Raw genomic sequence first — 13,270 nt, forward strand, 5'->3', positions numbered from 1 at the left:
GCTCTATTTTTTATTCTTTATTTTGAAACAGGGTCTCACTAAGTTGCAAAATAAAAAGGACTGGGGGGGTTGTTGCTTGGAGCTAGGTAGGATACCCCTGAGCCCAATCACCAGTTAAAAAAAAAAAAAGAGCCGGGCGTGGCGGCGCACGCTTGTCATCCCCGCGCTTGGGAGGCAGAGACAGGAGGATCGCGCAGGTTCGAAGCCAGCCTCGACTACTTAGTGAGGCTCTCGGCAACTCAGTGAGACCCTGTTTCCAAATAAAATAGAAAATTGGTCTGGGAGTGTAGCCCGGAGGTAGAAGGGCTTCCAGGAACCCCAGGACCACTAAAAAATAACTTAATTAATTAACTAATTTTAAAAATGTATTCATGTTGACGTAGTGTCTTGCAGCCTCGCTAAACTTGTAGTTCAGATCGTTTTTAGTTCGAATTTCCATGTACAAGGCCAGGTTACCAAGCAAAACGAGAGGGCTCGTCTTGTTCCTGACCCACTGGACTCCGTTTATTTCAGAGGCTCGCGCCGGCCAGTACACCTCAGCCTCGTCAGGCTGAGGATGGAGGGTCCCAGCCTTGAGCGCCCGGCCCTGGCTGTGGGTCTTGTACGTGCGCTTTCGTGAGCCGAGACCTTCCACAAGCTGTGCCCACCTACGGTGCTGAGCGAACCTGGGGGCCGAGGCCGGAGGGTCGCAGGCTCGAGGCCTCCGCGACTTAGCGACACTCTCGGCAACCTAGCGAGGTCCCGTTTCAAAACAAAAACTATAGCCGGGCGTGGTGGGCACGCTTGCCATCCCTGCGCTTGGGAGGCCGAGACAGGAGGATCGCGCAGGTTCGAAGCCAGCCTCAGCATGTAGTGAGGCCCTCAGCAACTCGGTGAGACCCTGCTTCCAAATAAAATATAAAATAGGTCTGGGAGTGTAGCCCGGAGGTAGAAAAGCCCCTGGGTTCCACCCTCAGTATCGCAATAAATAAATAAAGAAATAAATAGGGCTGGGGTGTAGCTGAGAGGTAGAATGCTCAATCTCCAGTAGCGCGTGCGTGCGCGCGCGCGCGCACACACACACACACACACACACACTGTGGAATCCGTGGGTTTTTAGCGGACAGCGCTCTAGCTCCAGAACATTCCAAGAGCCGTGACCCTCGCCCTCCGCCCGGGCTCCATGATCCCTTCCTGCCCGTTCCCCTGTCCCGCACGTGCCCCTCCATGGAGCCACACACCGGTGGCCCCTTGAGCATGGCTCAGGCGTGGCGAGGCTGCCCGGGCGAAGTTCAGAGGGCACCACGTGGTGCCCATGCCACCGCGCAGGCCTATGAGAGGCTTTGGGCGTGCGGAGTGGCTGCCGCCCTCGGCTGGGGGCGCGCTGACCCTCCCTCTCTCCTCTGGGGGCGCGCTGACCCTGCCTCTCTCCGCAGGCCTCCTCGCTGGGGAGGCAGAGCCCTCGCGTGGTCTCCTGCCTCGCCCACGGCCTGTGCCCCAGGGAGCCGCGCCTGCAGACGGCCGCAGGTACCTTGCTCACCCGGGGTCTGGACGGGGGCACCGGGGCCTGGCTAGTCCCACTTCCCTTTCGTGTGTGTGTGTGTCTGTGTCTGTGTCTGTGTCTGTCTGTCTGTCTGTCCCACTGAGGACCAGGCATGGAGCCAACGGGGAGCACACCCTGGTCCTTTGGGAAAACCCAAGTCCAGTGCGGGTCCCGCGGGGGGCGCAGCATGTCCCCGCCCCAGCCTCGCCTGCCCTGCGGGTGGCTGCCCGCACCCCCACCGGCTCCACCCCAGCGCTCACAGCTCCTATGTTTAGGAAGACCGCGTGCCCCGAAGTCCACCCGCGCGGTCGGTTCTCTTGGGCTCCCTGGGACCCGTCTGTGCGCTGCGCACACGTGGGTGCGTGCCCGGGCCGCCACGGTCCCCATCTGCGCACAGCGGCCGGGCTCACCCAGGCCGGGTCTCCCCCAGTGGTGTCCATGGGCTCTGCAGACCATCAGTTCAACCTCGCAGAGGTCCTGTCACAGAGCTACAGTGTCCGGGAGGACTGCGCCGAGGCCCTGCGCGGCCCCGACAGGCCCGGGGAGGAGCTGCACAGGGACTTCATCGCCCAGGTGCGCCCGGCCCAGCGGCCAGCCCCCGCGAGCGTCGGCTCTCCACGGGGCCCGCGGGGATGGGTGCTGCGCGTCGCGTGGCAGCGTGTCGGGGCTGCGAGGGCCAGGGCTCGAGTCGCTCGCCCTCGCCGTCTCCGTGCCCTCAGAGCCACGGAGGCGCTTGGGGAGCGGGCCTGTCGCGGTCTGAAAGTCGGGTTGAGCCGGGTGCCGTAGCGCACACCCGTGGTCCCAGTACTTGGTCAGAGACGGGGTTGTAGGTCTGAGGTCAGCAAAAGAGGGGCCGGGGTACAGTGCAGTGCTAGATGCCCCTGCACGTAATCCCCAGTACCCCGCGCACACACACTGAGGGTGTTACTAGGCATTGGCCCCAGGTGTGCTCTGCCACTGAGCTGCAACCCAGCCCTCTTATTTTGTTTTGAAGTGGACTCGCCAGGTCGCTGAGAGATCGCTGGTCTACGTGTGCTCCTCCGGCCTCGGCCTCCCAAGTACTGGATTGCAAGCACCCACCACCCGGCCAACTGAGGGCTTTTTAAAATCACTAAACTGAAGCCGGGCGTGGTGGCACAGGCTTGTCATCCCCGCGCTTGGGAGGCGGAGACAGGAGGATCGCGTAGGTTCGAAGCCAGCCTCAGCTACTTAGTGAGGCTCTCAGCAACTTAGTGAGACCGTTTCCAAATAAAATAGAAAAAGGTCTGGGAGTATAGCCTGGAGGTAGAAAGCCTCTGGGTTCCACCCCCAGTACCACCAATAAATAAAAAAGCAAAAACACTAAACTGAGGTGTTTTAGAACTCTGTGAAGTGACAGGCCGCGTGCGGCTGTCCTGTTGTCCCGGCCTCTGGAGTGGCGCCACATGGCCGAGCAGGAGGCCCTGTGGGCAGCGCGGTGGGCGGGGCCTGGCCTCCAGGTCTGGTGTCTCCTCTGAGCCCGTCCTGGGCAGCGCCACCGCGGGGACGTCGGGGTTGACAGGCATGCCTGGGTGGCCTGGGGTGGGAGCGCATGGGGACGTGAACGTGGCGGCCGTGACGGGCCTCTGCCTCTCCCGTGCAGAGCAGCAGCATGCCCTTGGACGAGCTGCTCGCGCTGTACGGCTACGAGGCGTCGGACCCCATCTCGGAGCGGGACAGCGAGGGCAGCGACACGGCCCCCCACCTCCCAGACATGACCCTGGACAAGGTGAGCCCGCCCCGGGAGCCAGTGGGGCGCAGAGTGAGGCTGGGCACGGCAACGTGGCGAGCGCTTAGAGCGGATGGGCCAGGCTGGGCACGGCAACGTGGCGAGCGCTTAGAGCGGATGGGCCGGTGGGCCTGGAGTAGGACAGCCCCGGGTTCTGTCGGTCCTCGGCAGCAAAAAAGGGCACCGTGTCCAGGGGCTACCAGGGCTGTCCCCGTGGAGTGGGAACGGGCCCAGCCACCTGCGACCCCTGCCCAGGCCTGGGGCTGTGCCGGTGGATGGAAGGCCCGGCCGGAGGCCATCCATCCTGAGAAAGCGTGGCCGGGAAGGGACGTAGAGCACCCGGAGATGAGCGGGGTCCTTACTGGGGAAGCTTAGAACCTCCCCGGTGGTGCCCGGGATCGCAGCACCTGGGCGGCTGAGGCAGGAGGCTCACAGCTTCCAGGCCAGCTCCAACAGCTTAGCAAGACCCTGTCTCCAAATGAAAACATTAAGGGCTGGGGTGTAGCTCGGAGGTAGAGTCCCCCAGTCCACTCCTCAGCATGAACCAGCGGCCCTCGGGAGCGGGCGCCGGCGTCTCCTCCGCGCCTGCCTGGCCCGGGCCGCTCGCTGCCCTCCCAGGGACCCGGGGCGGCGGTGGATTCGGAGGCGGCTGGGACGAAGCCAACTTCCTCCTTTTCTTTGCTTTCTTGTTAAAAGGAACAAATAGCGAAGGATTTGCTTTCAGGGGAAGAAGAGGAAGAGACCCAGTCCTCGGCCGACGACCTCACCCCGTCCGTCACCTCCCACGAGGCCTCCGACCTTTTCCCCGGCCAGAGTGGATGTGGGTGTCTCTGTCCCTACCCGTGGGGTGTGGGTCCCCGCTCTGCTTCCTCGGTGCCCATGTCCTGCTCTGGCGCGCTTACCCGGGGCCCCGGCCGTGTGCGGAATCCCGCTTAGGTGTGGTCTGCCTGGAGGTCGGGAACTACGGCCCAGCCCACTCGTCCCAGCCCGGGAGTTGAGACCACAGTGGTTCTGGTGTGAACAGAGGGTGCGTGCAGGGTCCATGGCAGCCCTGGGGTCCTGGGCCTGCCTGCCTCTGCGCCGGCCCTTCGTGGCAGGGAGAGCGGCCCTGCTTCGTGGGTGCTCTTGGTCCTGTGCTCAGGAAGGGGTCACAGTGTTTGGGGTGGGGCCGCGGGCAGGGAGCGGGAGAGCTGGGGTCAGGGCGCCAGTGCTCATTTGTCTCCCCACAGCCCGTTACCTGGCACGTGAAGACAAAGGGCCGGGTTCCTCCGCCTCCTCCGACACCGAGGAGGACGCCCTTCCCGCCAACAAGTGTAAGAAGGTGCGTGGTGGTGGTCTGGGGCGGCCACACACCCCAGGGGCTTCCCCCTCCACGCCCGCCTCCCCTGTGTCCTCGGAGCCAGGCCCCGCACAGGGCTGGCAGGCGCTTGCTGGGCACCTGAGCCGACCTTGCCTCCGCAGGAGATCATGGTGGGGCCTCAGTTCCAAGCGGACCTCAGCAGCCTGCGCCTGAGCCGGCATGGCGAGAAGAGTGAGTAGCCTGGCGGGGCGCCCCCAGCAGCGCGGCCACGGCTTGCCAGACAGCCGGCGCCATCAGGCAGGCGCCGCCCCAGGCAGCGGGGCATCTAGTGCACATTGGCATCCCAGCCGCGGCGAACACTTGGGTCTGGGACAGTGTGCCGTCCTCTGGCCCAGACCCGGTGGCACCCCACGCCCCCCGCAGACCCCTGCGCTGGCCACCCTTCCCCTCCGCTCCTCCCAGGCAGCACCTGTCAGGGACCCTCCTGGGGTCGAGGGCTGGGGCGTGGGGTGCACAGGAGGGGCCCCCGTGTGCCCTCGCCTGAGCGTGGACCCGGCCTCCAGCATGTCGCCCGCCCCCTCCTGGCCAGCTTCCTATGCAGGGCGGTCCAGGCTCCCACCCCGCGGCCTTGGCTCCTGGCCACCTCCGCGAGGCTCCGCCACACGGCCCTTGCCCCTCCTAGCGCGGTCCTGACCAGCTCGCCTGGGCTGTGGGGGCATGCCTGGTCCCAGCTGTGTCTCGGGCATGCGATGCCCGCGGAGAGCCAGGCCTCGCCCAGGGGCGGCCCCTGCGCGAGGTCCCCACCTGCCGAGGCCCTGCCCACCCCTCTGGCAGGCGGGGGCTTTTTCTTTTTTTGTCCCTGTGCATGGCGCTCACCAGCCGCTTGGACGCATTCCTGTCCAGCTGCTCAGGGCCTCCCCATGTCTAGCCCGGCTTCTGTCTGGTTTGTAGGGCGCTTGGGGTTTGGGGCGGGTGGTTCTGTCTGGTTGGGTTGGGTCTGTTTGTGTTTGGTGCCGCGGAGTGAATAGGGGCATTCTCTTTCTGAGCTCCAAGCCAGCCCTAATTTTTTTCTTTTCATTTTGAGGTAAGGTTTCAGTAAGTTACAGAGGGCTTCGCTAAGTGGCTGAGGCCGGCCACAAACCTGTGATCCTCCTGTCTCAGCCTCCTGAGCAGTAAGATCACAGGCATCCGTCACCACGCGTGGCTCCTTACTTTATATTTCGAAGCAGCCTGCCTAGGGTCACAGGTTCAAGACCAGCCTCAGCAACGTGGCGTGCCCTAAGAAATAAAAACTGGGCTGGGGGGTGTATCTCAGAGGTAGAATGCTCTGGGTTCAGTCCCCAGTGCCACAGCAGACACACAGCCTCCCTCCGTGCTGAGGCTGGTCTGAGCCTGAGATCCTCCCGCCTCAGTCTCCCAGGTGCTGGGGTCGCAGGTGTGCATCAGTGTGCCAGCTTGTTGGCATGTTTTGGGCTTTTTGTGTACTCGGGGCGCTCTACCTCCAGCCCGGGCCTCGCTCCGTTGCCCAGGCGGCCTGCAGCTTGCTGTCATTCTCTCGGCCTGCACCACCACGCCGGCTCATTTAGTAAACTTAGCAGGCCTTGCACATCGTGACTTTGCTAGACTATGGCTAGCAATACTTCGTAGGTTCTTTGTGGGGTTTGGGTTTTTGCATGGGAGGGTTAATTTCTAGAGGATTCTACTACCTCTGAGCTATATAACCCCAGCCCTTTTTTTTTATACTGGAGATTGAACCCAAAGGCATTCTACCTTTGAGCTACACCTCCAGCCCAACTTTTATTTTTACTTGGAAACAGTTTTGCTGAGTTGCTTGAGGCTGGCTTTGAACCGATGATCCTCCTGTCTCAGCCTCCCAAGTACTGGGGTGCCGGGGGCGCGCCCCTGCGCCCGCTCCCAGTCTGTCTTGTGTTCCTTTGGGATCGGCCGTGTTTCGAGGCGCTGCCGGCTCCGGCGTCCCCCGGCCCCTGAGCCCACGTGTCGGGCTCCCGCGGCGACTGACGCCCTTGATTGCTGGCGTGGCGTCTGCGCTCTCTCCCCTCTGTCCCTTGATCACACCTGCTGGGATTCGCAGGACCTTCCCACTCTCAATGGAGAACTCACTTTAGGCCTACTACTTCTCTACTGTCCAATTTCCATTTAATTGACTTTGACTTCCAGTTGCGTTTCAGTTAAATTCGTGGTTCTCCGGTTTCTCTTTTGACCCAGGGGTTAAGTAGGAGTGTTCCTTTAAATTCCAAACGTTGGGGTTTCTGGTTAGCCTTCTTAGCCAACGTCTACCGCGTCCCCGAGACCGGAGAGCGGATGCCTCGCGCCTGTGATGTGGGCGGCCCCGCGCCGTTCTCACCCGATGCTCCGGGCCGCGCGCTCCGGTGCTGCCAGCTGGGTGTCAGTTTCCCCTTTTGAGTTCCATCCTATCTCACCGTGCGTTGAAGCTTGTCCTGGGTGTGTGCACCAAGGTGGCTTTGCTCCCGGTGGACCGTGAGTGTCCCCGTCTCTAGGGACGCCCGCCGTCCACCATTAACACGGCCCGCCCCTCCACGTGGGCTCGCCTCCCCCTCTGCCCCTGGGTTCTGGCGTGAACGGTGCATACCTGGATGTGACTTTATTCAGCGTGGTGGTCTTTGTCTGGGTTTTGGCGTGCGCTGTGAACGGCGTGTACCTGGACGTGACTTTACTCGGCGTGGTGGTCTTTGTCTTCTAATAGGGTTTCTGGTCCATTTATATTTTTTGGTCACTCTTGATGAGCACAGTGAGTTGGCTCTGCCATCTTGCCAGTTGATTTTGTTTGTGTACTTTTCATGTCTTTTCCTCTTTTTTCTGTCTTTATTTTCTCACTTGGGGCTAGGGATTCACTCGGGCATTCCACCTCTGAGCCACACCCCTAGCTCTTTTTATTTATTTTATTTATTATTATTATTATTATTATTATTATTATTATTATTATTATTATTATTACTTATTGGTGGTACTGGGGTTCCTGGAAGTCCTTCTACCTCAGGGCTACATTCCCAGACCTATTATTATTATTTTTTAAACAGGGTCTCTTATGCCAACGCGGCTGGCTTCGAACCTGCGCGATCCTCCTGTCTCCGCCTCCCAAGCGCGGGGATGACAAGTGTGCGCCACCACGCCCGGCCTCTTTACTTTGTATTTCAAAGTAAGTCTCGCTGGGCTGGCGCACGCTTGTCATCCCTGCGCTTGGGAGGCGGAGACAGGAGGATCGCGCAGGTTCGAAGCCAGCCGTACTGGCTTAAGAGACCCTGTTTCCAAATAAAATATAAAATAGGTCTGGGAGTGTAGCCAGAGATAAAAGGGTTTCCAGGAACCCCAGTACCACCAAAAATTAATAATAATAATAATAATACAGCCTCTCTAAGTTGCTGAAGGTCTCACTGGTTTCTGAGGCTGGCCTGGAGCTGCTCCTCTGTTTCAGCCCGGGCCGCCGTGCCCACCTCCGTGTTCAGCCCTCCCGCCCCCTGGAGTGCTGCCGCGGTGTCACCTCCAGGCCGCGTTGTTAATACTAAATGTCAGGCCGGCGTCTTCCCGGTTCCTTTGAACTTGTACACCCCCCCCATCTCGCGTTTGTAAGAGCCCGCCCTTTTCTCTCCCTGGCGTTTTTGGGGGGGTCTGGAGATGGAACCCAGGGGCATTCGATCTCCGAGCTCCACCCCCAGCCCTATATTTTATTCTTTATTTTGAAACCGGGTCTCACTGAGTTGGGAGGGCCTCACTAAGCAGCCGAGGCTGGCCGCGAGCCGCGATCCTCCGGTCTCAGCCTCCCGAGTGCTGGGGTGCCGAGCATGCACCGCCTCGCCGGGCTTCCTCTGTGCCTTCTTACCTGTGCTGGTGCTTTGCGCTGGCCGCCTGCCAGGCCAGGCTGCCTGAAGCTGTCTCCTCCACAGACGGCCCTGCTCTCCCCGGTAGACCCTTGCCGGCGCAGACTGGAGTGTGGCGCGCAGGAGGCAGGTGGCTGCGCTCCCCAGCGTGTCCCTGGGCTGCTGGCGCTGGGCGGGGCCTCGCCGGGCCTGATGGCGCTGGCGGTGCTGGTCCGGAGCACTCCCTCCATGTGCCAGCGGTTTCGTTTTGTCAGCTTCTTTGGGCCCCATGGCCCTCCTGGAGCGTGGGGTGCTGGCCGAGCTCTCCCTCCCGGCTGGAGGCCACCTTCCCCTCCCCAGCCCGGAGCTGCTTCTCCCCACTCGGCTGTGCCTTGGCAGGACGGCTCCCGGGCAGGCGCCCCGGGATCCCCTCACGGCGGCCGGGTTCCCTCTGGCCGGGCCTGCCCCAGGCCGCAGCCTTAAGCCAGCGCCAGCTCACACACCCCAGCCTGGGCTCCCGCCGCCTCCTCCAGGAAGCCCCCAACACTGGGCCGGGTCACACCCCACTGGCCACCGGCCACCACCCCGGGTGCCCAGAGCCGCCCTGGGCCCAGACCACTTGGTGCCTTAAATTGCACAAGGCTCAGCGGCAGAGCCACTGGGGTCCACCCTGAGGCGCCGTGATGGCCGCCCGGCTCTCCCGTGCTTGACCGGGCCCTTCTCCCGCAGTCTATGAGAACGAGGACCAGCTGCTCTGGGCCCCCAGTGTCCTCCCGGAGCGGGAGGTGGAGGAGTTCCTGTACAGGGCGGCCAAGCGGAGGTGGCACGAGACGGCCGGCTCCCAGCTCCCGCAGGGGGAGGTGGTGACGGACAGCGAGCAGGTGGGCCGGCGCGCTGGAGGGCGAGGGGCGCGGCGGGGCCCGGCGCGGGACTGAGCGCGCGTGTCCGCAGGCGCTGTACGAGCTGGTGAAGTGCAATTTCAACGTGGAGGAGGCGCTGCGCAGGCTGAGGTTCAACGTGAAGGTGGTCCGAGGTGAGCGCCGCCCCGCACGCCCGCCCCGCGCCCCGCCCCGCGCGCAGCCGTGTGCCCTGCCACCCGCCCTGTGCCTTGCAGATGGGCTCTGCGCCTGGAGCGAGGAGGAGCGCAGGAACTTCGAGCACGGCTTCCGCGTGCACGGGAAGAACTTCCACCTGATCCAGGCCAACAAGGTGACCGCGCAGCCACGGCCCCGCCTCCCATGGGCGGGCTCAGCACCGCGCCCTGCGTGCCCACCCCCACCACGCGGGACTCGGCTCCGGTCCGGGGCACCAGTCCCTCTGCCTGGCAGCTGGCCTCGCTGCCTCGTGGTGGGCCCGCGAGCCCGGCCACCCCGGGACAGCCTGGGCCTGCTCCCCCGCACTGCACCTGGGTGTGACTCTGCCGTGGGCTCCCAGAACCCGCCGTGTCGGGCCCACTGGTGGCCATTCTGGAGCGGCGCTCGCACCAGTGTCCCTCTGCTGGGGGTGTCCTCTGCCCAGGGCTCTGTCCGTGGTGACAGGGGCTTGAGCCTGGCCGGTGTAGCAGCCCTGCCTAGGAGCGGGTCTGCGGCGTGGGTGGGGGCTTTCGTCATGCGTGCGGGTGCCCGGCCCTGGCCCGCTGTCCTGGGAGCCGAGGTGGACAGGGGCCGAGCGGCGTGCGTCCGTCCTGCAGGTGCGCACACGGTCGGTGGGCGAGTGCGTGGAGTACTACTACCTGTGGAAGAAGTCGGAGCGTTATGACTACTTCGCCCAGCAGACGCGGCTGGGCCGGAGGAAGTACGTCCCGTCTGGAACCACGTGCGTGCAGTACAGCCCTACAGTACCGTTGCCGGGCACCGCCTGCGGCCTGGGGTGGGCGCAGTAGGCTCTGGGCAGCTCCTCCGGGCAGGGCTGCCCCTCACAGTCCCCACTCTCCACAGGGACGCTGACCAGGACCTGGACAGCAGCGACCCCGACGGCCCTGCCCGCCCCCGCCCTGAGCGGGACACCCTGGCGGGGCTGCGCACAGGTGACTGGCCGGGGCTATGGGCGAGGGCGGGACGTCGGGGGCTGGCCGGCCCTGACCTGGCGGTGTGGCTGTGGGCGGGCCTGCAGGCTGGAGCCCCATGGCCTGGTGCCCCCGAGGGCCTGCTTGCCCCTGCTCTCCAGGCCCGGGGGGCACAGGGGCTTCCACAGCCCGCAGCATCCTGGGCCGTGACTGCCAGAGACCCAGCGAGGCCTCGGTGTGTCCTCCAGGCTCCTGGAGGTGCCAGCCTGAGCGCCCTGGGCTGGCCCTTCGCTCACGGATCTGCGCGTCTAGATGGGGGTCTTCGGCTCCAGCCCTGGGCTGTACGTGTGCCCAGGAGGTGCCCTGCTGCCTGGTCCCCTGGCCACCCTGGCGAAGGCCGCAGGGTCTAGGCTGCTGACTCCTGGCGCAGCGCGGCCGCTGACTCCTGGCACAGCGCCTCCGCTGCCTTCAGCCTGCGTGGCGGCCCGGGCGGCCTGGGGCGCGGCGGCTCTGACCCGCCCGCCGCCGGCGCTGCCGCTCCCTTTGGCCCGCAGTCTTAAGCATTGCTGCAGAGGTGTTTCCAAGCTGGCGGGCAGGGGCCCTGCACAGCTGCAGCCCGGAGCAGCTTGAGATGGAAGGAGTGCTGGGCCCCGCGCCGCCAGCCAGCCCCAGCAGCGACCTCTCCCCACAGAGCCACCCACCGCAGACTGCACAGCCAGCAGCCTCTGCGAGCCCGCAGCAGGCGCCGACCACCTCCCGTCCACAGAGCCGGGGCCCTGCCCCGCGCAGCAGCTGGAGAAGGCTCCCGCCGCGCCCCTGCCCACCGCCCCCACCGCCCCGGCCGTGTGCCCCCCGGTGCCGGGTGCCCTGGAGCCTGGCGCCAGCCCGAGGCTGGCCGTGGACTTGAGCCCGCCGGAGCAGCCGCCCCTCATCTCCAGCCACGTGGGCCTGGGCGAGGCCCCCGAGGCACCTGTGGCCCCCGCGCAGGTGGCCTTGTCGGTCGCCGAGTTCGGGCTCATTGGCATCGGGGACGTGAATCCCTTCCTGCCCAGCCACCCAGCGTGCCCGGCCCCCGGGCTGCACCCGGAACCCCTGTCACAGTGAGTGCCCCGCCTCCCACGCACTCCCAGGGCAGTGCCCTCGCCTGGTCCACAGCCGCTCCCGGCCCGATGCCCACCCTCTGACTTACCTTTGACTCAGTGCTACCTTCCTGTGGCTTAAAACCCACAAAGGACCTGATGTGGCGGCGTACACCTAGAGTCAGGTGCTTGGGAGGTCGAGGCAGGAGGATTGCAGGTCTGGGGCTAGCCTCAGTAACTTAATGAGACTCTCCGCAACCTAACAAGACCCATTTCAAAATAAAAACGGGCTGGGGGGTATGACCTGAAGGTAGAAAGCATATCTTGAGTTCAGTCTCAGGTACCACACACAAAAAAAGCTGGCGCGGTGGGTGGCGCACGCCAGTCATCCCAGGACGTGAGAGGCTGAGACAGGAGGATCGCGGTTCGAGGACAGCCTCAGCTACTTACTGAGGTCCCTTGCAACTCAGTGAGACCCGGTTTCAACATAAAAAATAGGGCTGGGGGTGTGTCTCGGAGGTAGGATGCCCTGGCCTCACCAAAAGAAGAGGGCCAGGCAGAAGCTGCTGGGGCCGCTGACCAGCCCCCTCTCTCCTGCAGATGCAACCTGATGACCTGCTGATCGCCGGCCACGGTGGGCGGAGGCCCGAGGGACTGGGCTGCCGGCCCGCCGTCAGTCTTCCTGGCCCTCCCGCTCGGCCCGGTGCCGCCGGCTCTGCCTGGTATCGGGAAGGGCACTACAGAGTGGCGGGCCGGCCCTCGCCCGTCACAGGGACTGCGCCGGGGCGCCAGCCCTCGGGACAGGGCAGACCAGCAGAGACCAGAGCAGACCAGTCCTTCATGGCCCCGCGGGGACACGGGCCTGGACGCCGCCCGCACCAGCAGCCCGCCGCCTCTGCCGTGACCAGCCCAGGGCTGGCGGGAGCTGCTGTTCGGTGCCAGCTCCCTGGGCGCAGGGCCATATACCTCGCTGTCCGGCCCGCCCGCCCGCGTCTCCACTTCAGGAAAAGCCGCACTTTATGCCCACCTGCCTCCGCCCGCCTGGCCCTGAGCATCGGGACCGCGCAGGCCCGGGCGGGCGTCAGAGGAGGGTGGCCTCCGCCCTTCGCTGGGCACCCCGAGGGCCGGCTCCAGCCCCACCACAGGCCTCGGGTCTCCTGGAGGTGGCCCAAGGACCTCGTTTATTTATGTTGGTGTTTACAGTCGGAGCGGGGTCCTCCGGCGGGCGGCGGGCAGCTCACCGCCCTGGCCTCGGCCCTCCCCGCCCCAAGGACCACACTGTGACGTGAAACTGCCTTCGCCCCTTTGCTGTTTTATTTATTAAACTTGATTTGAAGCCCAGGTGCTTCGTGGTGGATGTGGCAGGGACCACGGCCACCCTGGGGCCTCACACATCAGAGGGTCTGGGCCTGCGTCCTCCGCGCCCAGCGGGGGCATGGTGGGCGCGAGGCCGGGCTCCTGGAGGAGGGACGCCGGGCCCAGCAGGAAGGGCTGGGGCCAGGAGGCCTGCGTTTTCCATGGCTCCCTGCGGGCACTGGACAGATGACAGGGTCGGGAGCGTCCGCTGGGAGTCCACAGCCTGGACACGGAAGCTACGGCAGAGGAGGAGGATGGCGTGGGGCGCAGGAACCTGGAGTTCGGGCCGGCCCAGGAGTCCTGAGGCCAGCTTGTCCTGCGCCTGAGCCCAGTGTGCCCGCCTCCGCGGGGTGGTAGCCTCTGCGGGGTCGCCAGCCTCCGCAGGAGTTGACCGGCCGCGGCCTCCGCTGGCCCATGGAGAAGGC

At 64.6% G+C, this 13,270-nt stretch overlaps 1 protein-coding gene across 1 annotated transcript; it reads left to right on the forward strand.

Annotated features, from left to right (window-relative positions):
• Window positions 1-1,418: 1,418 nt before the first annotated feature.
• MIER2 (MIER family member 2) lies at window positions 1,419-12,773 on the forward strand (the record flags this gene model as incomplete). The annotated part of the gene is made up of 14 exons (XM_080713073.1): window positions 1,419-1,506; window positions 1,953-2,095; window positions 3,144-3,269; window positions 3,966-4,089; window positions 4,499-4,590; window positions 4,731-4,800; window positions 9,135-9,286; window positions 9,357-9,438; window positions 9,520-9,614; window positions 10,096-10,220; window positions 10,343-10,431; window positions 11,102-11,510; window positions 11,611-11,650; window positions 12,090-12,773. Exons 2-14 carry the CDS (start codon window positions 1,961-1,963, stop codon window positions 12,771-12,773), a joined length of 2,223 nt encoding a protein of 740 aa, XP_080569199.1. The 5' UTR covers window positions 1,419-1,506; window positions 1,953-1,960.
• Window positions 12,774-13,270: the final 497 nt, after the last annotated feature.

Source organism: Muscardinus avellanarius (assembly GCF_963383645.1).
Source record: "Muscardinus avellanarius genome assembly, chromosome: 16".
NCBI classification, from domain to species: Eukaryota; Metazoa; Chordata; class Mammalia; order Rodentia; family Gliridae; genus Muscardinus; species Muscardinus avellanarius.